Source organism: Gobio gobio (assembly GCF_949357685.1).
Source record: "Gobio gobio genome assembly, chromosome: 22".
Taxonomy (NCBI): Eukaryota; Metazoa; Chordata; class Actinopteri; order Cypriniformes; family Gobionidae; genus Gobio; species Gobio gobio.
This window is the reverse complement of record NC_137118.1, coordinates 39,455,440-39,480,439: the sequence shown is the minus strand read 5'-3', so window position 1 is coordinate 39,480,439 and position 25,000 is coordinate 39,455,440. Positions and strand designations below refer to the sequence as shown.

Below are 25,000 nucleotides of genomic sequence, written 5' to 3'. Positions count from 1 at the left end.
CTCGTGAGAATGCTTGAATCTGTTGGTCATGCACTTGGATATTAGATGTGGCATTAGGTTTGCTTGTTTGCTAGACAATGGTTTTTTCAACTCGTCAAATAGCATTATAGCCGGAGAATGGTCGCTGTCGCATGAGCGGTTTGACTAAGGAAAACAGGTTACCTTTAACAGCTGTAACAAAGAGCGACTGTGATTCTAGTAGATAAGATGGATAATAACATCTGACTTCTGGCCTGCTCGTGTGTATTTGTGTGTGTGAGCCCGAAGGCAACTGAGTGAACCATGTCTTCCTCAGTGTACAATAGCAAGGTTGTGTATAGTTTTGGAGTACAAAAGTTAGTGAAGCGCCACTCAGTCTATGAGGGAAAAAAACCATGTAATGTTACTGAACCGAAGCTGAAAATTGTTTACAGTAACTGTTGGCACTGGATCTCGAACGTAAACACAACCTGCTATGCGAAGATTTTTTTTTTTGAGGGAACTTTATTTTCTCTCAGCCTTTTTTGTTTTGTTTTAGTTTGTACAATGGAAAACACGAAAGGGTTTCTTGTGAAGGAGGTAGCTTCTCTCTGTTCCAGTTATAAAGGACCTTTATATACTTTTTCTTAACTGAGTTAGTAGGCTTTAACAAGGTTTGCTTTGACCCCAGGTTGAAGTTTCTTAAGGTTTTATCTTCCACAATGTCCTCTTTTCATAAATGCTAATTCAGCACTTTTGTAGTTTTCAACATCCCCATCAGTTTAACAGCATTGCTCTTTGTCTGCTAATTATCACTTCCTTATTTAATAATGTTTCTTAATTGATTTAATTATATTCTAGTGAGTGTAAACGGCAGGGTAAAAGTCCAATGCTTTTGTGTGCTGATTAGTCAGTAAATTGTTGTTAGCGCTGTGAAGCTAATCTTGTTTGTTTTTCTTACTTGGTTCTGTTGTGACTGAAGTGTTTCGTTTATTAATTTGGTGTGCTAACGTTTGTTAGATGCTAACATATTTTATGCTAGCCCAAATACTCCTAGGCTGTGTTCAAAATTGCCCCCTATACCCTACATTACTCCACTAATATGGTTCACTTGAAGGAGTGAATGAAAACGAGTGAGTGAAATCGGACGCTTTTGCATAGCTTGTGTTTGCGGTTTAATAATCATTTGAAACTTTTCAAACTGCCAGCTCCAGCGATGAAAGTGTTTATCTTGAACTCTGTCATGGAAACTAGCATGTATAAACCTTAATTAAACAATTTAACAATCAACCAAAAACGCATTTTGACCAACGTTTTGGAAAATGGATGGATGATTCAGCTGCAGGTGCCATCTTGGGTTTTCTCTAGCCTTTGAGTGTACACTTATTATTGCAGTGCATTATGGGATTGAGTGGGTGCACTCGATAACATCCACTATGCTTCCGGACACCCCTACAAATGGCTGTCCCCTCAAATTGTGCCCTATTTAAGGGGATCGGGTCGTCACTGTAGCATAGCACAGTAGCTTGTGATGCTAACTTTGCAGAAACTAGCTTGACAGGGTGGTAGGGTTTGTTCACAACAAGAATGGTAACTATAACAATAACTATTTTAGCATCCACAGATTCCACACCAAGGCATGATAACATTGTTAAGTGCACACTGCAGTTTTGTCGGACGGATTCTGATTGGCTATCATTGTTTTTATTGAAAGGGATTCCAACGATATTGTTCCTCTGTGCCGTTATCATTATAGTTGTGGTGTGGACTTCTCTATTCTCAAAGAAGCGTTATCATTAGGTGCCACAGACAACAACAGAGGGGAAAAAAGCGAGCAAATGAACAATTTTGAAGCAAAAGCATTGTTTTGGAAGCACTTCCCACTTGTGTATCCACTTGTGTAGAGGGTCGATCCACGCTAACCCACCATATTAATTAAACTAAAGTGCACTTATTGCACAAAGTAGTACTAGCGAGCAAGTGGCAAGCCCTTGATCGCATAACTGCGCTGTCAGAGCATGTCAGCCTTTTTTGACTGGCGTTCTCTTCCCGTCCATCTTTCTTCCACTCTTTAAACTCTCTCCTCTACAATGGTATTTTAAGACCTAGAAGACAATATAAAGTAAACAGAGGAATTGTCCCGCGTACAAGAGGGCCTCATTTTACATAAACAAACAGTGCTCAGGAGAGCGGCCCTGTCAACAGCACAAGCCTTTTCCACACACTCAGCACTCAGAGACGGGGTGGGGGTAGATGGCGAGAGAGAAACCAGGCACCCCCCCCTCCAGCCCGTCCCACCTCCTCGTCTTCAGCCACAGAGGGGACATTGTCCAGGCCTTTAAGTTAAGACAGCATTCCTGTAGTGCAAGACGCTTCAGGAAACCTGAAAACCGGTGTACGAATGTTTGCACAAATGACCGAATAAACACAGATTTTCAATTTTATCCTGAGTTAATGCATTATGGGGTAGGATGTTTTTTTCTTCTCTCCTGTAAGGATAAACTAAACAAATCCAAATTAATTTAGAAATATTTCTGTCTCTCTTTTGCCGTTTAGAAGAAGTGTGCACTCTGAATGCTGTGTCTTGTTAGGAGGCCAGGAATTACATGAGACATAAACCAAGTCTCCTTTTCCCCCTTTTAATGTAACTTCTTTAAGAGTCGACCGTTTAAAAACGTTCCTGCTGTTGGACGCGTTCCACCGAAGACCCTCTCTGGTAATTTGATTATTGACTGAGATTAAAACCAGAAAGTTTCTTAAAGAAAGACATGTCAAGCCAAACATTATTTTCCTCTGGTTTTCCACACAAGCTTGGCGTCGCTCTAGACATCTGATTTTTTTTTTTTTAAGAACCAGGCAAAATAAAGAGCTAATTTACAAACGTTCCTCCTGAAAGGAGAGCGGTTTATGGATCTGTACGTGAGGGCAAACCACAGGGGCTGAAGAAATGCTACAGGAAGTAGATAAAGGAATGCAGGGAGCCGTTCCCAAGGCCAGAGTTGTAACGCAGATCTCTTTCCTGTTGATCATATCACGTCCTGCGCTGGCCGAATTCAATCATTCAGAATTTGCTGTATTTTTGTGATGGCTTTATCTCTTTGGCCAATTATCTTCGTAAGGCCTAGTGTTTACAATGTAGTGTAGATAGCAAAAGCTCCGCCGTTGCACTGTGGTTTTAATCTGTTTGTGTTTTTGTTGTAATGAAGCGAAACTGAATGCATCTGCTGTTTATTTTATTATTATTAATTGAACTATTTGCCAATAATTTGCCTGTTACTCATACAGTTCTGGAATAATGAATAAATTAGCTATTTTTTATAATATATATTTATGTATACGTTGTTGCATAATTTAAACTGTCACTTTTTCGCTATTTTTATTTCGAGATAACTGTACGGAAGCCATTTGTAAGTTAGTAAGCACTTAAAGGTGCAGTGTGTAGTATTTATGAGGATCTATTGACAGAAATGCAATATAATATATATAACTATGTTTTCAGTTATGTATGAAGACCTTACATAATGAAACGTTGTTTTTATTACCTCTACATACACCGCGGGTCCCCTTACAGTGAAATGGCCATTTTGCGCCATCATGTTTCTACAGTTGCCCTAAACGGACAAACTTCTCTACAGAGCGCTAGGTACTCTCTGTTCTCTCCGACGACGACATTTTTGTCCTGTGTCAGCCACCGTAGCTTCTCTATGTGCTCCGAAAGGCAGGGGTGAGCAGTGGGTAAATTAAATTCACAACCTCACCACTAGATGCCGTTAATTTGCACACTGCACCTTTAAGAAATTGTTAAACATTTCTACCTGGCACAGCAACATTGTTTCAACCAATGGCGTGAATTTGGGGCGGGGCTACTTTTTTGAATGACCAATGATAGTAGTAGTGAGTAATTTTTTTGCTACAGAAATTACCTTTTAGAAACTGATGTTTATTTTTATTTGTCTAAAAAAGAAAGTATTATTATACATCTCAGAATAGTTGGCTTTATTTTTTCATACTCCGACCTATTATCCTGAATTTTGCCATTATACTATCTTTTTTTTTAATACAGTTTGTTCACCTCGATATTCAGGTGTGTTTACTTTTCTTCATTGTAAAGTAATCGTTTCATTTGTCTGCCATCACATTCATTTGTCCTTGTGGGGCTTTAACTATTCAGGAAACAATGGCCGTGAATCAAAATGATTACCAGTGTCCGAAGACTAACCAGGAATCTAAAATGAGCACAGTTAGTACGATCTTTTAGGGACGTGCTCCATTGGGAGCAATATAACAGCCTTTTATCATTCGAGGCAGAATGGATCGGAGCCACGCTGGAGTTTCTGTGTTGGTTTAGTGAGTGTGTGTGAGGTGCTGACGTCATTCTCCATTGATAAGATTGCGCTGCTGGCAGTGGTCAGCGCTCATCAAAACTCACTTCATGTTCGGTTGCATGTCCTGCAGTGAATTTCACACACACACACACACACGCACGCACACACACACACACACACACACACACCCCTTTTCAATCGCAAAAAAACATTGAGCTCTCACTCAGAGCTGCGTACTGACTTCATGCATCACTCCATGCTAATAAAACTTGATTGTGCCGGGGATAAAGTTTAAGGGGGTGGGGGGGCTTCAGGCTTCATCAGTCTGGTATTTTTAACAGCTGTTTTCAGTTATTACCTCGCAGTCAGAGCTTCCTGGGGCCTCGGGAGGGGGAGGGGGGGAGCGGGGTGCAGGGGGGCAGTTAGGGGTAAAGCATTATGGGAAAAAAAACGAAGCAAGCTGTGGGGATGAGGGTGCCAGGTGGGTGAGAAAGTGGGCATGCTGCCAGGAAGCTTGTATGTGTATGTGTAAGTGTGTGCGCGTCCTGTTGGCTTTGCTGGAGCACATGAACGCTGCGATAACTTATCTCATTGCAGCCCTCTTCGGTCTCACATGGCCTTGTTGTGCCCGCAGCTTCATGCCAGGCTGAAAAGGCCTAGGGGAGATCTGATATCAGCAGCATCAGGATTTTCTCGTAGGGTGAGGTGTACTTTAAGCTAATTCCTTGTGTGATCAGTTGCTTGTGATCTGGTTAACGTGATGTGCCCCCCCCCCCCCAATGTTACCTTTAGTACAAGGAATGTATATCGTGTGACACACAACCTGATAAAAAAAGGGATTGGCTGATACTGATTCCATCATTGTTGTCATGCTTTGTGAAATTCAGCTGGCGTAGCTAGAAGCATCTGCATTCAGATACTCATTTAGGAGGTTTCGGGCCTTATTCTATGCAATATTTATAATGCATTCAAATTTTAGGGATGCACAGTATAATAAGGTATTATTATATTTTTTGTGTGTAATTTATCAGCTGATAGTGTAGATATATATCGACCAGAACTGTAATTTCTTTAATAGTACATGATCCCATTTTTACATTTCCATAACCATCGCATCATCTAGAGCTTAAAGTTAATTTACACACACTAATAATTGAATAACAAATTGCTTTAAACGTAATCTTTAACAAATCTCAAAATTAATATCTATTAATATCGATTATTTTAGTAATCGAGTATTCTAGTGATTATTCCGTTGATTAATCGAGTAATCAGAAAAGCATTACTAATGTTAATGATTCTGAGAAAGAAATAGCCTATCTGAAAAGAATATCTGTCTCTAAACCATGTCGAGCTCGAGCATTCATGCGTTTGAGCTGAAACTGAAGAGAATGAACAGCCGGTATAACGGCAGCGCTTTGTTAGCTTATTAAGCTCAACCAAACGCGTTTTATATTAGATTAATCAGATATAGACAACATAAAAGTAATCTTACAACGTGCATCTGCAGAAAAGGACGCGAATGCGCACATGAACTTCACGCGCTAGTCTGAGTGTTCTCGCTAGTTTCTCTGTGGATCAGCTGATACACGGGGAACTAAGCACAGATCATTTACAGCATTTTCCACGGTGTTCTCATTATAATGCTATGTAGGCTATGACAGATTGGCGCTGCACATCTTGCATTAACCATTTAATGATCAGTGATTCCTGACTTCACTGCAGTGCACGCCTCAGTTTCACTTTATTTCGCCGCGGTCTGGAGGCGTGCTGTATAACGCTAACCAATCAGACCTCCGGTACCGCGCAAAACGACGCAATAACCAATAAAAAAGAGACACTTTTTTTTTTTTCAGGGCGATCATCGTTCTCATGATCGATGATCGCTGTCACGTTCGAGTACTCGATTACTCGACCACTGTTGCCCATCCCTAGTACAGTTGTTATCTCGAAATAAATATAGCGGAAAATTGACAGTTTATATTTGTACATGTATATTTGTGCATTTGGCAGACGCTTTTATCCAAAGCGACTTACATTGCATTCAAAGTACACATTTTACATTTAGTCAATTCTTGCTTTCCCTGGGAATCGAACCCATGACCTTGGCGTTGCTAGCGCCATGCTCTACTGTTTGAGCTACAGGAAAGTTGGCAAAAATTTGTTGCAAATATTTGTGAAGTTCTGAATTATCCTCAATGTCTCCCTGTGCACTGCTTAGCCTACATCTGCACTTTAATAGAGCCCCCTCAGTGATTTGATTATGATACCTGTAGGCATAATAGGCCTAAGATAATATGGCCAAATAAAAAAATAAATACAAATTCTGCTGGAATGGAAAAAAAAAATGTTCAGTGTTAAATAAATATTTTTAAATTGTAGTTTTGTCATTTATTTTTCTTTAAAAAAAAAGCAAGACAAAATAGTAAAAAGCACATTTTTACTATTTAATTTATGCAATGGTGAAAAAATTGGCAAAATAAATGGGGGAAAAATCTAAAAAACGTGTTCGGTATTCGGCTTCGGCCAAGTGTTTTATTATCATTCAGCTTCGACTTCATTTCGGTACATCCCTACTTGTATAGTTTTGTAAATTGTATATCTTGTATTATTTATCTTATTGTTAAGACAATAAACAAGCAAACAATCAATTTATTTAGACAGGATAGAATATGATTTTAATATCGACCACCATGTATTGTTTATAGGACATAACGTGGAAAGCATTGTTGTGTTATTAGCATTGGGCATTTTAATATCAATTCCTAGCTATTATTATTCAGTGACCATGCTCGTTGGTAGTTGGGCTGAAATTTACCAGAGATTTACTAGTATCTACTCCTTCCAAAAATGGTTTTAATCTCAGTGTCTTCGAAACAACAATTAAGCTCACAAATAATTGTCCAAACATTGAAGGGCGTCGCTAGCATTAGCAATGAGTGTATGTATTATTGTTATGGTGTCAGCCATAAGCTTCACCCATATTGAGCGCCTTTCCTTGTCTTAGGGAGTCATCGGTGGAGAAGCTCTTTGTGGGCAGGGGCTTGGGGGTGTGCAGGCAGCCCCAATTCTCGTGTGAAATGAGGGATGTTCTATAGTGACTCTTGGCCGAGGCGGCAGGGAGTGTATGGGAGCTTTTATGAATAGGGGCCTTTCAGTCGTTCAGTATGGCTCTGAAAGGCTGAACAAAAGCCTAGAGGGTGGCGACTGAGAGCTACACGGTAGATCCACAAAACACTTCACTTTGCAGCGGCGTAGTCGTAATCCCTAAGACATCAGCCGTTCCAAATGCACGCATTCAAGAAATGTCACGTAAACAAAGTGGACGCCTGACAAATCTTCGAGAAGTTTAATGCCATAATTGGCGTTCAATTGACCAGGCTTATGGTTGTCAAAATGCTGGATTTGTTGTCGGTCTGGGAATCGTATTCAAACACTACGGCTGCTGATGTTTTGTGGGAAGTTGTTTCCCTGTACACTAGATTGAATTGGGTCATTTTTCCTTGCGTTTGACAGTGAGATGCATCTTCACATTGTTTCAGTTAGGGGTGAGAGGTCAAAGTTCACAGGCTGTTGACGTGACTCACAGTTGAGTGGGCACCAGAGTTCCCAGATTCCAGCAGGGGGGTCGTCGTTGCGCTCCAGGGTTGGCAGCTTTCTCCCGCCTCCTTTCCGTCTAAACTCTCCGTTCGGATTTGCTCGGAGCTGTCAGACGACATGTAGCGTAAAAAACAGCGGAGGCCTCACACACACCCTGCCGCTCACTTCCTCCCAAAAAACGATGGTCCGTGGCGTGATGATTAATTAGAAAAGAAGAACAAAACAAAACCTTGCTTCAGTTCTTTTGGCTCCAGACATTCATTGGCCCGCCACAGTCTGGGTCATTCAGATTGGTGGAGTGGAAGTGACATAACCGCTGGCACAAAAGAGCAGCCATGTGATTGGAGGAGAATGCGCATTGTGTACCGTTGGGGGGTCCGCCACAGACGCAGCGCTTCTACTGCTCTCACCCTGACCACAAGGTTGAGAGCGGCTCCATTGTCACATGACATGTTCACACTGGACCACAAGCTATTGTGTGTGTGCGTGTTTTTTTTGTTCGTACGTGAGAGTGTATGTCTTATCCAGCTGGGCCTTGTCGGTCAGGGCATGGGCCGCCCCTCCCCACGCACAGCTGCAGTTTGGACCCAGAGGCGCAGTTGAGGGCTTGTGAAAACCCCCTGAGCCTTCCTCATTTCTCCAGATGAGTACCTCATTGTAATCGACTGAACAGGAGTGCACTGATTTTTTTTTTTTGTTGGACTTTTTACTTTTTTGTTACTTGTCTAACAGTTACGTCCTTTATCATTGTTGATGTTGTAGTCACCCAAAACTCGTGCACCATTTTTATGATTCTTGTAAACTTGAATGGTCAGCTTTCCCAAACATCCCTTACCTTTGCTGACATTTTTGTTGACCCAAAACAACTTGATTTTAGTTTTCTTATAAACTTAAAGAAAGTGATAACCATGTCCTAATGAGTGTTGTTCGACAACATTGTCAAAACAGTTAAGGGATGTATCCATTTAAAAGTTTAGGGCAGGGGTTTTCAAACTTTATGATGCCAAGCACCCCCAAATATGATGAACCTTTTATGAGGGACCCCTTCCTAAAATCAATCTGTATATTTTTATGTATGGAAAAACATTTAAACTGTTAGATAAATAGTAAGTGTAACATTATAAATACAATATATTGTTTCTAAACTTAAATTGGCGATACTTAATGCTGGATGTATAAACCTGAATAAGAATTTTTTTTATAAAAAATTATTTGTATAAGCAACTTTCACAATAAATGTATGCAAGCAGCTTACGTACTGCGTTAAGAATACTGCCTTACAACCCCAATGAGCGAGATAAAGGGAACTATAGTGAGAGAAACTCGCTAGAAAGATACAAAGCAAACATAAACAATTCTGGAAAGTATGTATACAGCAAGAACTGAGAGAAACATTTAGAAATGAAACAGTTAGAATGTTTGGTAGACTTTAACCATTTAGGTTTAGGTAACCTTTGTCTTTTTATTCTCAAAAATGTTCTGGGGACCCCTTAGAACCTTCTGGAGGACCCCAGTTTGAAAACCCCTCGTTTAGGGGGTGTAACTGTAGGTCACAACCCTTAACTTTTTCAATAGTTACATCCCCTAACTTTAAATTCTGTAGTCAACCAAAAACTTTTGAGTACTTGTTGAAAGTTATCTTTCCAACGGTTGCGTCCTCTAACTTTGTTGACATCGTAGTCAACCTATAAACTTGTTGAAATTGGTGACGCAGTAATTGTAATGGTTACCAGGCGCTCCCAGTTTGGGTCGGGTAAAAAGCTAGGGGATGTAACTGTTAGAACTGTTCCAGCAGTTACGTTCTCTAATTTTTGTTGACTATGTTGTCAACCAAAACTCATTAGGAGACGTGACTGTTGGAACATTAATCACTTTTGACAAGTTTATAAGAAATGAAAAATGAGTTTTTGTTGACTACACTGTCAGCAAAGTTAGGAGATATAACTGCTCGAAAGTTTATAGGATGAAACTGTAGAAAATGTTTCCAACAGCTTTTTCCAACCGTTCGCTTTTCCAACGGTTACGTCTCCTAACTTTATTGATGCTGCAATCAATCAAAACGTGTACATCATTTTAGGTGTCTTATGTATATGAAAGTGGTAACTTGTTTTAACAGTTATGTCCTTTACATTAGTTCCAGTGAAGCTTGTGAAGATTAATGAGGTGGCAGTTGGAATGGTTACCAGCTCAATCAAGTTTGTAGGGACCAGGATGGATTAATGCATGCTTACCGGGCACGTGCCCAGGGCACTAGACCAGAGGGGGGGCCCTATTGGCCACCCAAATGAACATGAAATCAACCGAGGGAAACCCCTCCAGGAACGTGATCTCAACCAAGGGGGGCCTTGCCCAGTCCGTGCCCAGGGAACTGGAAACTGAAGTATGGAGTTTTGCTTGACGTAAAATGTTGGAGAAGCTGGGGGACGTTACTCTGTTGACATTGCCAACATAGTCATCAACCACAACTCTTCCTCCATTTGGTGACATTCGGTTGCAGTATGACGTTCATGATCAATATTCATGTTTTTTTATTGTGCGACCCAGGCGCCAGTTAGCACATTGTTTAGGTTTTATACTGTTTGCCTGCGATTGTAAACAATTCCTAGCATCGCATCTCGCCCTCTCTGAAGCACTCCCACAGTTTGTCATGGCCAATGTCGTTGGTGCGTTCTCCTAGCCGCCCGGCTCCTAGACCCAACCTCGTGAAAAACCACACAAACACGCTGTGTGTACTTTCGAGCCAGTTACAGCTGCGAGCAGTGAAATCTGGATTGTGTTAGCCCATGCACTGTGATTTATAAATTGTTTCTCAGGCCATAAATTCCCACTATAATTGCACTCCAAGCCCCCTTCCACTCTCCTCACTCTTTCTCTCCCCCCTTCTTTCCCTCTCCGTCTTTCGCCTCCTGCCCTTCCAGACGCGCACACACGCTCCGGAGGTACGTGGTCCGGCACTAATTGTTTGCAGGAGGGAACTGGTTTGACAAGGCAGAACGTTTTTTGAAATTAGGCAGGGCGGTCACCATTGTGAGTCAGGGCTGTATGTCGCAGGTATGTTGTGTCATGCCTCCATATCGCCCCCCCTGGACTATTATTGCACAATAGCAGTTGTAAATGGTCTAAAGATAACGCTTCAGTCATTTAGTGCAATTTCGCAAAAATCTGCATGATTTCCTCTCCTGCATTTAATTGCAGAGGGATTTTTTTTCCCCCTCCTGAATGCCAAATTCGCTCCCTCAGGCCTCTCTGTGGTAGATTCGAGTTTTATCCTTCGCAGCCAACAGGTTATAAAAAATATCCCTGTTTATTTGTTGTGCCTCGAGTTAGGTCTCCATATGGAAGCAAGCTTATCAACAAATCCGCTTTAAACGAGCAAAACTCCAGTGGCTGCTGTGTGAAAGTTTTCCAGTTCTGTTGCGAATGGGTGACATGATTTTTGTGTTTTATGTTTCATGGTTGTGTTTTAGCAGGAGGGGTATATTGGGGAAGGGATGAAGTTTGAGTTTGTGTGTGCGTGTGTGTGTGTGTGTGTGCTGGGGGGAGGTAGTCTACCAAGAGAACACAATAAGCTCTTTGTCTTCATTATGCACTTAGCATTTGAGAAAGACATGAAGGTTTCTACATTTTACTATCTTCAACTGTCTTTAAGGCTAGTGCATCTCGATTTTAGTCGATTGTTTCAGTCAAATTATTTTTGCAAAATATAGTTATCACCATAAGTTGGATGCCTACAAATTTGTAGATTATGATAGCGAGCACTTCTGGTTTATAAAATGGCTTTATCCCTCTTGGCTGCTTGCGGGTTAACAAGCCCAGGCTGTTCATCGTAAACCTGGGTAAGGTTTGGACTGCAGTGTTGTAACCAGATACCGAAATACTGGAAACCGCATAACTGACTTGTAATTGACTTTGAGGAGGGTGGCTGTTTCGCCTTTGCAGAAACAGAACTCTCAACAGACAGCTTATTACTTTCTCGTGGTCGTAATTATGTGTTGGGTTTTATTTGACCTACTGTTTTGTCTTGCGCCACAATGACGCTCTCATTCCTTATGTTGTCAAGGTTTGTGCTTTTCTGGTGAAACAATACAAAAGAGTAATGCATTACACATATTTGAAGTGTATGCATCTTTAGCGCGTACAATCATACATCTAAAGTGCTTTTTTGTGATCCGAAACTGAAGGTGTCTCCCAAAGGTAGTTCCTTTTTTCTTCTGCAACCGCACGGTTGATGAATGCAAACTTGGTCTCTGTTGCCGTCCCTAAATGGGCCACATTGCCATGGAAACCCCTGGTCTCCGGATGGCTGACCTCTGAACCAGTTCTTTAAGTAGGCAGTGAATGGAGGGAGTAGTGTTATCAGTGAGGTCACAATAGTATCCATGGAAACTCGGAGAGCAACTGTCAGTCATGAGTCTTGAAGCCCAGTTCTGTGTGGAAGCCACTGGCTTGATGAAAAGAGGCACTTTAACGCAACTAATGTAGGCAGGTCAGCCAGCGCCACTGAACTACAGGAACAAACCACAAACATGTGCTCTGTTGCATTAGGATGATTTGTGCTCGGATTGGATTTATAAGTGAAGGGTTTAAGTAGTAGGAATGCACTGAGTTTCGACCTAAATGTTAGACTGATATAGTAAAATAGTATACTTTTTAAAGGTGCACTATGTTTAGGCCAGTGTTATACATTTTGTTCAGTTGAGTACTTACAATATCCCAAATGCTTCTAACTATTTGTAAATCGTGAGAAAATTGAAAATTGTAAAACTATTTTAACGTGTGAGGGAGTAACCTGTCAATTGCGTCATATCAGCGTTACCTTCGTTACCTTTACTCTTACTACAGTGTGCAAAGCGTCATAGTAGCAGCGGAGCGAACGTACAGAGTAACGTCATAGCATCATTTCCAACACACTCAAATGTATCTAATATGATAAACAGAGCTGTGTTACCTCATACTCATGACCGTAAAAGCGGAAATGGCGCCGGCGACTGTGGCATAATAAAAGTCCTGCGAGGCGTGTGTTGCGTTCATCTTATTAACAATCGCTCCTGCGGCCTTGCTCAGCTCCACAACACTCGGTCCTGCTCTGCTTCATATTACAGTAACGTTAATAATCGCATCCATGAACATGATTTCTGCCCGAGTCCTATCCCGATTCTTTTCCACCGGCTGTGAGGTGAAGACCACATGTCCCAAGATTCTGCGCTCAAACTTGGCTTCATCAAACTACACCTTTTTTTTGAATAGGTGACCTCTAGCAGACGGAAAAGTTACACCACAAGAGGTGATAATTTAATTACAAATATGGCCTATAATTGTTATAGTGACTAATATTATGTATATTGCGTTGCTAATTTAAAAGGTCATCATTTACATGTGTAAAATATTTTAGTACTTTTGAAACCTAACTATACTGTCCAAATGAGACTGATAATGGTTTAAAAATATTTATTTTTATTATTATTTCCAGTTTAAACTAGAGATGCGTCTCTTATTTATATAAAAAAAAAAACTTTTTGATTATCTGTTTCATAAATTGGTCTAATCAAACTGATTCTGATCATTAATATTATTAATAATAATAATAATAATCTTGGACTATACCAAATTATATTGTGCATCCCTAATAAATAATAATGTTGACTTGTTTGTCCTAAAAGGACATTGCAGATGATTTTGATCAAGGTAATAGTTTTATAATTTGGGTTTATAAATTGTATAATTTGGGTTCAATTCATTTTATGCTGTGGCCGTTTATAAGCACACAGATTTGGATCCGATTCCTGAAACAAAATTAGCATCTGCTGATCTGATCCCTTTTACCTGAAAGTTCCCAGAAATTACTTCCTAATGTGATCGGTGGATGAATAGGTGATTTGTTGGCTAAATTACTGCAGTCCAACCGATTATTGTTTCTGTAATAAGATAAGTCCGCTTTAATGAGCCGAGTTTAATCAGACTTCATAATTACATAATGTTTTGCTTATTAACGTTGTTCAAAAATGTTTTCCCCCCCTTCCCATCAATAGAAAGGCTCAGATCTCTAATTCATATTTGGAGGCGGTCAAGAATTCCTGTCCTTCCCCTGCAAATTAATTTCCAATTAGCACAGATAGGGGTGTCGTTTGCCTATGAATCGTTTACTTAATTATCGGAAAGTTTTGCAGCTCTTAAACTAACAATAGGCCTGAATGCCAACCTGCGGTGAGGGAGGGCTGGAGACCGCCGCCTCTATTGTCTTTCCCTCTGGCGGCAGTGAAAAGAGCAGCAAGAGGTGTCGTTCGCATAAATAAATGAGTCAGGTGATGTCAGACCCCTCTGGCCGCATCAGGGCACTGCCCTATAGGCATACATGCACGTAATCCAGAGCCTTTTGTCTGGCTTAACTGTTCCGATGCCGAGATGTAATGGATTCCTTTGTGCTCCTCCAGCATTCTGCTCCATTCTAGTGGAGGGTGTGTGTGTGGAATGGGTGGAAACATCGGGAAGAAATGTAGGCCATGCTTTGAATGATTGACATGACCTACTTGGCTCCGCCCCACTCAGGATTTGCCCCCACCCCCCCTTTCCGAGAACGTTGTACTATTTTGTGGAAGCTCTTGCGGTTTGAGGTACAGCGTTTAAAATCCCCGGTATCCAAAACGAAGCCTGCGGTTGCAGCAACACATGTTGAGGCTTCCAGATATCCCCTTAAAGAGGTGTCTTCTCTGTTTTGACAGAAGGATTCATTTCATCCAGCACATGACTGTCAAGAGTATATGTGTGAAGTTCTAAATTGTTATAATCCTGTTAAAAAGCCACATCATCTTCGCTCAGCGGCGCGGAAAGTATTTAAGCAGCATTTCAATCTTTCTCTGTGACCTCTTGACATCAAGTAGACAGCTACAAACTCACTCCAGGTGTATTTATGAAATTAAACCGCATGAATCTGGTTAGAAGTATGCCTTTGGGCTTAGCCTCCCTAGGGCAATGAGTGAGTGACATAATTTTATTTTTAATAATTCAGTATCTTATTTCATAGGGGTGTAACGGTACACAAAACTTTTGGAGTCACGGTTCGGTACAGAAGTTTTGCAATATTGCTTTTTATTTATTTTTTATTATACAGTGGTTTACTGAAAAAAATTGTGTCTGTCCTTAAATTAATTCAATTATAACTAAAAGATTCTTAAAGATAATGCTGTAAACTATATAGGGAGCCCCTTCTTGCACATTACTATAATTTTAAAGGTTAACAACAGAGGCCAAACTATTAGCCTAAATATAGTTGCTATTTATTTTTAGATATAATAATCAACACTCAAATAACACATTGTATGCAAACATGTAAACTTCACGTAAGGCAGTTTCAGCTTCAATTCAGTTTCAATTTCGTTGTTGAAATATAATAATTTATACACAGTGTCTGTCATTTTCATGACAGATTTATTTAAACATAGTCTACATTAAATAACCAAGACATCACTAACAGGTTAAGTAGAATATATATAATATATATATAATGTGTGTGTGTGTATATATAGTATATATTAGTGGTGGGCATAGATAATTTTTTTTAATCTAGATTAATCTCACTGTAATCTTGGAATTAATCTAGATTAAAATGGCTCATTTGAATTCTGCTGAAGGCATTCAGAATATGTGTGCTCGTAAGTGATCGTTTGTCTTTTTGTAGTTTGAATAATAAATAACTTCTGTCCCTTTAAGACCTGACGCATGCATGGATCCCAAACACTGTTCCTGTGAGCTGGTTACGACTGTGTTTGCGTTGAAACTCACCAAGATGGGCATTGAGACATTTTTGAGTGTATTTGACCATTAATAAGCTGGAAAAAGGAGCTAATTTTTGCACTTGTATGTCAGAGGCGGCTTTATGACGGTGTGTGTGTGTGTGTGCGCGCTTCAGATGCGAGCGCGAAATCTGCAGGAATTAGTAGAATTAACGTTATGTGCAACCCCGCGCGAAATTCAGACTGAATACTTAATATGTTTTTGTGGGAACTCTGATTAAAGTGTGTTCTGCGCTTAAAACAAGCCAACTGTTAACTGTTGAAGATTGCATTCGGAACCGTTCGTTACACACGTGCACCGTACCGAAAACGGTTCGGTACGAATACGTGTACTGTTACACCCCTATTGTTTCATAATTCAGTATATTTTTAATATTCAGATCAGTATGCATGTCAGCTAGACAGATTGTTCTGCTGATATTTGGCCATTTTGAGATAAACCGTTTTTTAATGCATTTATAAATATGAACAAAATTTAAATAGCTATATTTATAAAAAGATATAATCTCATTTGCTCTAAATTAAATTGCATCATGTACATATTCAGACATTTTGTTCTCTAAATGATGGTATCAGCCTGTTTAAAACCTTTATTGGCTGACCACATATTTCCAGATTGCAGGTATTTTGTTCTAAAATTATGATCAGGTTTTCTTACGTAGCATTTGTTTTTGTTTTTCTTAGTGAGACTTTGATTTATGTTGTTTAGCAGGTTGTGCATTTAACATGCAGTTTTTTTCTAGGGGGTCTGTGCACCATTTCTTTTCTCAACAAGAAGTCGATGTTGCATATTGCTAAGCATCTGCTCCTGGAGTTATGGCTTTCAAATACAAATCCCCAGACCCCATGATTGTTTACTTTGGCCGATCTCCCTTTGTGTCTCCAGAAAAGCAGGGCACAGGTCCCTGCAGCCCGGTAGTCTGTGTGTTTGTGTGGGAAGGCAAAACTGAGATTGTATTTCAAGATAGTATGTTAAGTTTTCAGTCAAGTGATGGCGGTTATGATGAGGAAGGTAGATTGTATTTTTTCAGTCATCCGTCCACTTTAACTGCAGCTGCAAATACCAGAAACACGGTATGGCCTCCCGACAAGAACTAGATGTTTCTAGAGTGGTTCTTCTCAAGAAACATTAACAGATGCCCTGTGAAAGTCGACCACAGACTTAAAGGAATAACTCACCTAAAAATGTAAATTCTGTCATCATTTACTCACCCTCATATGAAAATCGCATGACTTCTTTTATTCCGCGGAACATAAAGATGTTGCTTGGATCCCAACATTCTTTAAAATACCATATTTTATGTTCCACAGAAAACAAAGTCGTACAGGTTTGGATCAACATGAGGGCAAGTTCATTTTTAGGTCAACTGTCCCTTTAAGGACATTCATTTTGACTGTCTGGACAAATTAGATGTTGAACTTACTGCTGTCGTTTATCAACTACACTACAGACAATGGAAGGTGAAAGTGAACCAAACATCTTTAATAAACAGGGCACAAGGTCTCGATTCATCCTGCCAGCTGTAAGGAAACCGTACCAGTCCCTGCTCATAAACTACTTTTGTTTTCCGCACCATCTAACCCTGCAACTCCACCCACCGGACCATAATGTCTTTTCCATTTTTAGCCCACAGTCTTATCCAAACTTCCTCAAAACAATTCCAATTGCGATGAATGAAGTTTAAAGGGAGAAACGAAGCCGTATTGACCCATGATTTACCATGATGGTTGGTAGTAGAACATGTTTGGGTTATTTAATATGATATCTGGTTGTTTTAGTGGTGGAATCTTCAGGAGTTTTGGATAATATCCAACATATGCCTATATGAGGGATTACAATGTTTTGCGATTTGCTATTTGTCTACTGTGCACTTTTGTGAAGCAGTTGTTGCCTTCAATTTTGCATTCATTGTTAAAATTATTGAAATGTTAGCATTGCGGCGTGGTTATTTAATACATAAACTATTTTATTCATTGCAATTCAGCCAAAAATAACTGTATTTTGAAATTCTCTTACTGTGATACGAGATTTTGATCATATAGCCCACCCGTAGTATATATGGTTGGATGTCGATGTATAAGGATTTGTCTACATTTATGGCGTCCCTTAAGTAGAACTATAAATTTGAAAGGGTTCTCGAGGTATATATGTTCACTATAACCGCAGATGCTTTCAGCCCCTAGACTCAAGAGCTTCGATACGGGAATGATGACTCCACAGGAACATCTGATATGGTTTGACTTCTACACAAACCAGATGACCGAGTCAGGCGGGGAAGCTCCGTGAAGGGATGAAAAACTCGATTTTATAAATCGCTCCTGAAAATCATAAGCGCTGGATGCGAGGGGCCCCAGAAAAGCTGAAAGGCATCAAACTTTGACACGCGCACTGAGCAATGAGGGCTTTCACAATAAATGTCTCCCTCTGTATAGGAAGTCCAGTCATTCATCACTGTGTCTCCTCCCTCCTTCTCTCATTCCATACCACACTCACCCTAACAGCATAGCTTTTGCCTTCTCCATACGCTCTCATTGATTTATAGAGGGGTAAAGTTAGGGAAAGGCAGATCTCTGCTTCTGCTCCATGCATTCTGTAAGGCCCCTTCCTATTCTCCCAGTGCGTTATGGGACTTCCTCCCAGCTGTTCCTCATACTAACATACACACATATTATCCATCCAGCTGGGCATTTACTATGCTGGGACCTGCAGTCCAAATCATATTTAACTTTCACGTTTCGCCCCCTCCCCTGGGCCTGACTGCTCTTGTCTCAGCCCCGCAAACTGTTCCAGCTAATGCTCCCAGGTGCTAAACGGCACTCGAAGTTCATCTCCACAGCTTTCAAATGAATTAAGACAAAGAACAGCTGGATAGCTGGAATACGTTGATGACTCAGAGGTCCATTCAATTGGTTTCTTCCATTGAATCTCATTACCTGACTAATTCCAGGTTAAAAACAGATGCTGTGTTTGCGTATAGAAATACGAGTCTATAATAATATAATCACTTAATAGTCAATTGTAGCAAGACAAGTGCGTAAATTGAAGGTGCGAGATTGGAATTATTTCCTGTGGCAAATATATAACTCGGTTTATTCCTTTTAATGCAGTACAAAAACTTGACTTTCAACCCACCCGTTGAAGATGGAAACTAATAAAACTGGTTTTGGCAGCTGTTTTTATCAAATTTAAGACAGGCATTCAACATCACTATCTCCATTTGAAGTAATAGGAGTGTTTTTGGTTATGCAATGACATGTAGACCACCTGTCAAATGTGTTAATGATTGTTTGTGATTTTCCCTTTTGTCCTCTGCAGTATCTACAAATGAAATGGCCTCTTCTTGACATTCCTGGGACAGCAGCCCTCAAAGACTCCAGATCACCTACACCAGGGCACTTAGTAAGTCCACCAGTAACTTCATATTCTGTATAGTTCACAATGCAATCAAAAAGGTCTTAAGAGAAGTTGGGTATACACTAGCCATTGTGCTATGATATGTATACCTAGAAAACAAATGCTTTGAAAGGCAGCATTTTGATCTGAAACCGTTAAAAGAACAGTATAATATTTTAATATACTGCTCAAAGGTACATTGGTAACTTCTTTCGCAATGAACAACCGGGAATATTTTTGCCCACACAAGCACAACTAGCTTTAAGCTGAAGCCTGGCTTAGGCAGAGGGCTTAAGCTTGTCGTGCTAAGTGTCAACAAGCAACAGCCTTTTTTTTCCTGCCATTCCACCCCCTCCGGCCACTCATGCGACCCAACTTTTGACCTGCTTTACCCTTTCCAGACACCACGGCGGAGAACCTCAGGAATGCTCGCTCCAAATGGCAGCTAATCCATTCCGGAGACACGTTTTTTTTTCACCCTCCAAACATGGAGGTAGTCAGCTCAGAACGAATGAGGTTCTGCCACGGCGACAAAGTGATCACTGACTGTGGTCCGAACGGGAAGATTAGAGCGTTTGCCCAAGAGATTCCCAAACAGACCTTTGGGTCAGTTCTGTCTAAATAAGAATCCAATTTAGAGTTCTCAGGCCAAAGATTACGATGACCTGATAATGGGGCCGGTACACTGGGCCTGTTGTGTCTGCCGTCTTGTCTTTATTTACGTAGCATGTGTTTCATAAAGCACCTATTATCATGCTTGGGGACTCCAGACAGACTGCAAATATGCAGCGGGGGAATTTCAATCCAATTATACGGAGATGAGTTGACCACTGAAGCCTGGGTGTGCTGACTTTGCTTTAACACTCAGTATTGTGTTGTCCTTGCAGAGTGTAGAAACACTGAATGCTACTGTTGTCCCGCCAGGAAAACAGACTTCCCTTCCTCATTAGATGTTGGCATTTGGGATTAATTTCTGGCATGTAGATCTGGGGGAATCTCTTGTGATTGGAGGATTAATTAGAGTCAGTAAATAATTAGGTGACATGCAAGAGGGTTTATTGTGTTTCTAATGAATGGCAGGGGCTGCTGAATTCACACCGGGCTGCCGAGAGGGTGTGAGTGACCTGTGGAAACCGTTTCTGTGGCTGCACAGATTGGGTCCAGAAGGCACACATGCTAATAGGGTGAGCCAGAGTGGTCCGAAAGGCTCAATTATTCAGGAACCGGGTTTGTTTAGCATTCCATTGGCATCCCTGTGAGTGTGTGTGAGTTTGATATTGCAGCACCGAGCCCACCTCTTCACATTGCTTTCCGTACAATGCATCTGGACCCAGGCTAGATGAATAATACATCAAACCAGAACAGAGGGGCAGGTGATGTGTGAGGCATTGTGAGAACTTCAGCTTTTTCGACTCCTCTGGGAGCTGTGTGTGAGATTTTTTGTTTGTTTGTTTGTTGTCAAAATCATACTAAAATCCTGTGCTATTACCATGGTTCATGTATCAAATAGTAATACAATAGTACTTTGAAGTATACCATTGTACAATTTGATTAGAATATTCATATATACCACAGTACTGGAAAAAACCATGGTATTAGCATGATGTTTTCACATACTTCTCTTAAGAATACTCCCAGAAGTGCCTTTTTGAGAGCCCATACACTTTACAGACAGAATTGATCTTGGTCTCCAAGTAGTTTGACTGAATGTCCTTTAGCATTTCTGGTTTCTCAAACTCAAACACAGAAAAACAGAACAGTGAGTTGTAAGCGCACAGAGCTTTGTGTCTGATCTGAAATAATCTGGAAAAAACCTGGGGCTGGATTCATGAAAATCTTCTTAAGAAAGAAGTTAAGGAAATTCATAAAAAGGAGGAAGATTGTACAAATGTTAATAAGTGCAATTCTTGACAAATTCTATAGAATTTCAACAAAACAAAAAAAATCTTAAAGAGCACTTATTAGGGCATTTAAAATGTTCCAAATATTGTTTTAGAAGTCCCCAACAACAGTTTTGCATGCATGCAATGACAAAAAAGACTTTAGTTTTCTTATAATATGCATTTATTTTTACCTGTTTTGACAGCGATTCTCAAATGATTCCTTTAGTGATTCACTTTTCAAAACCCTGCCTTTACCTGACGCTAATCTGCGGTGATTGGTCCGATGACCCAGTCAGTTGTGATTGGTATAGTCTGTGCAGATATTCTCGGAAACGGAACGCCCATCAAAGTCTTATAGTGACAGTACTTTGTTAATATGTGTCAGGAGTTATGAATATTGAAAACCGCGTCGGTACCGTTTGATTGTAATATGAGCCTCAGCTGATCTCATTCATAAAAAAAACTCCTCTATTCTTGTCACGAAGACTCGCGACAAATCAGTTCAAAAGTGTGCAGATGAGGAGACATATTGATAGATTCTCATATGTCTGTGTCAAATTTCTAAACAGAGGAGTATTTTTTTATTCAATACTTCCTCAAAATGCGCAGATATAGCCTACTCATGAGCGATTGAGTCTCTTATGTGTTGTTTTCAATTCATACTGGCAGCCGGAGGGCGCTCTGTGCACATGTAGTCCATATATGGTACAGACAGACGAAGAAGATACCATGTGCCATAATAGAAGTCCATAATAAAAGCTTCCTGAGATCGCGAAACATGCAAATAGAGACATTTGAAGACTAATAAACACTCAATCGCGACGATGTATGGTTCGTCTTCAAGCCACTTAGTCTTCAAATGCTCATCCTTGGGCAGATGAAAAAAGTTTGCTTTTGAGTCGAACTTCAGAACACAGCGTCTCGTCGCCATGATGTTTTCTAGTTTTCACTGGCGTCTTGGAGCGCAATAAGTGGGCGTATTGTATTCAAATAACTTGACAAGTTGACGTCATCTAGTCAGAGAAAAAGCTTCGGTCTTCTAACGATTCTTAAAAATGACTCCGAGTCGACTCTTACTTTTGAAAGAAAATAACTATATATACGGTGCACTGTCATATTTCAAAATTTGCATGATGTTTTTGTTCACTTAGAATCTCTTAGATCTATGTTACACACTACATGAAAGGTAAATTTCAAAATTCCATGATAGGTGCTCTTTAAGAACATGACAGGCTTTGTTGTTATTTGATTGATTGGTATTGCTGAATACTCACTAAATGAAAACCCCTCAAAGCCTGTCTTTTTGCTTTTTGCCTGCAGATTATCATAAGTGAGCGGACTATTTTAGTCTCGATTGGCTTGATGGGAGTTAATCACGCAGTATTGTGTTTTTTAATGCGTGACACCGATCGATCATGAAAACAGTGATCACTAGAGTAGTTGTCCACATTCCTGGTACTAGTAATATGTATTAAATGTAGCTTGTAATGCTTAATATTTGAAACAACCCAATAAATTCATTAAAAATCTGGGTATTTAAGAACGGTTGGAGGTTATCCTAACTTATTTACGAGGATTTTTAAGAACATTCTTTCCAGCAATATGAATACTGTTTTTGGGAATACAAAATATTCATATATTTTTTCTTAAGTTTGAAAATAATAAATGTTTTGTGAATCCGGCCGCTGGTTCTTAAAACCCACATTCAGTCGCAGTGTTTAGCAAACACTTACATTAGCAACAGCCGACACAGCAATCACACTTAGCTAGCCCCCGCCTTTAGCTGTTGTCTGTCTCGAAGGCATGCACACACAATAGGCCTAGTTAAGAAATTATGGTTTAAATAATTTATTATAAACGAATAAAGTTAATTAGTCATGAGTACACCAGTCATTTTCAAAAATTGGATTACAAATTGAAATTCCTTTTAAATTGCCTGCTAATGACATTGACAATTGATTTCTTAGTGAAGGCATGATGTTTTTGCTGATGGGAAGGGTTCCATGTTCATGCAAAATCCAGATAGATGCGTCATATGATCATATTGTTTACATACTCCATAATTATGAGTATGTAAACCTATGTGAAGCAAGTTGCAGATTGTTAAAACTCAGAAAATAGTTAGTAATGGAGATGCTGAAATGTAATTCAAAGCAATGTGTACCCCTTAGACTCTAGATGGTGATTATTGTAAATTGTGCCCCATTGTTAGGGATCATACTGTTTGGCTTATACTGCTAGTTTTGGCTTGTCCTCTCCTCTGCACTATTTTATTATCCTTCATTTGAATCTGTGTTTAGCCTCTCATTCTTCCAGCGCTAAAGCGGTTCATTGTGTCTTGATCCCTCTTGCTCAAACGCCTGTTTGCTCAGTAACTCAAGTCAGAGATGGAGGAGGTGAAGCCAAAAGAAGAAGAAAAAACAACAGGCCACATTTGCTTCTTATGCCACAATGTGCTTGTTTTAGCAGAGCTCCAGTTTTAACAGCTCCATGTGGTGGCACCAGAAGTCGTCTTTGGGCGGGTTCCTTCGCTAGCAGGCGGAGAAAAGCAACAGATTAATCAGCAGGTGTAGAGCACTGACCCTGCACTTTGTTTCGTACAGTTGCCACTTTTGACGTTTTCAAATGGTTGCAACACCTTGTGGAGCGTCACTCCAAATAACTCTTAGTTGAACTGTTTCGCTACCATTGTTTTAACTTGAGTTCTGAGTGTCTCATAAAAGAATGGCCGTTAAATGAAAGACTGACCTAGCACAATTGGTAAATATGTGCTTGGGAACTCTGGAGTCAAAGGTAATTTAACTGTGTGATACAAAAGGTGGAACAATGTTTACACAATGACTCACTTTTTCTGTTTGGAGAGGTGTTTTGTCAGCTGTTTTTCATTGTTTTGCTGGTCAGGCGTCTTCTCCTCCTACAAACCAACTTACAAAAGTGGATTTAAGGAGATTTATCAGGCTTCACCCTTGATGAACTGCAGAACTTGTTTGAACAAAAGGTAAAAAAAGCCAGGTACCTGTTGACAGACCACAATTGGAAGAAGAAACCAATTCTGCCATCTAAAGGTTGATTCCTGCATATTGCAACCCGAATGGTTTGCTGACAAAGTGCTATTGTTGCTGTATCATTGTTCTTATGTTACCAAACCCGTGATTCAGCTTGCACATGTTTTCAATGCTCACCAATGCTGTGGTGGTCATACTGTGTTTTCCCTCAGTACCTCATTTAAGACTTAAATTGTGTTAATCTAGTGGACACTTTCATTCCGCTTGCTGCAAACAACAAATAGGAGTACTTTGAACCAGATGTTGATGTGGATCCTTGGGATGCTTGGAGTCGGCCAGTCCCATCCAGTCCATTTGTAAGGGAGGCGAGGGGCCCAGTCTGGCGGCACTTTACGCTTGGGATGGTGGTGTTGGAGGCAAAACGGCTGGCGTGTTGACACAGCAGGGATTCTTGGCAGAAGGATAGTGAGAAAGAGAGACCATTAGCCTCAATAGCTAATATCATAGTGCAGTGGACAAACACCATCTTAGAGGATCAGTGCAAGTTGTCCTCGTCCTTTCTTTCTCAATCAACCTACTGACAGATCTTTAAAACAATCCTTTGATGGACCTTGCAGGGTTTCCAGATGTCAAGCTCAGCTAGTCTCTGCAAATGCAATGCTAAATTATGTACAAACACAGAGACAGACAGTCAGACAGACAGATAGATGGGACGAGAAAGGCGAGGGATAGAGAGGCAACCCAGAGATCTGGATGTGTTTGGACTGTGGGAAATGAGAGCCAGCCTTGTCTCAATGCAAGCCTTGTTCATGTTCACAGAGTGCTGGTTGGAGCAGAGGTCAAACCCACTGCCTACATAGAGGTGGGGGGAAGGTTAGCATGGAGGAAACAAGACGGCATTCTCCAGTCTTGCTCCCTTGTGACGTCCTGAGCCAACAAGTACCCCATTCAGTCTACAGCTCACCACCTTGCATTGGCTTATGTACACATCACAGCAGTGCTGCTTCTGATATTATTATAGTGCTACTTCTATATTTATGTAGTT

The 25,000-nt window shown here is 40.4% G+C and overlaps 1 protein-coding gene across 1 annotated transcript in view; it reads left to right on the top strand.

Annotated features, from left to right (window-relative positions):
• Positions 1-25,000, top strand: part of tcf7l1a (transcription factor 7 like 1a) — a 36,194-nt gene that overhangs the window by 2,079 nt on the left and 9,115 nt on the right. The window contains exon 4 of the mRNA XM_079804737.1: positions 18,990-19,073. Within this exon, the coding sequence (XP_079660863.1) occupies positions 18,990-19,073 (84 nt within the window). The remainder of the gene's footprint in view (positions 1-18,989; positions 19,074-25,000) is intronic.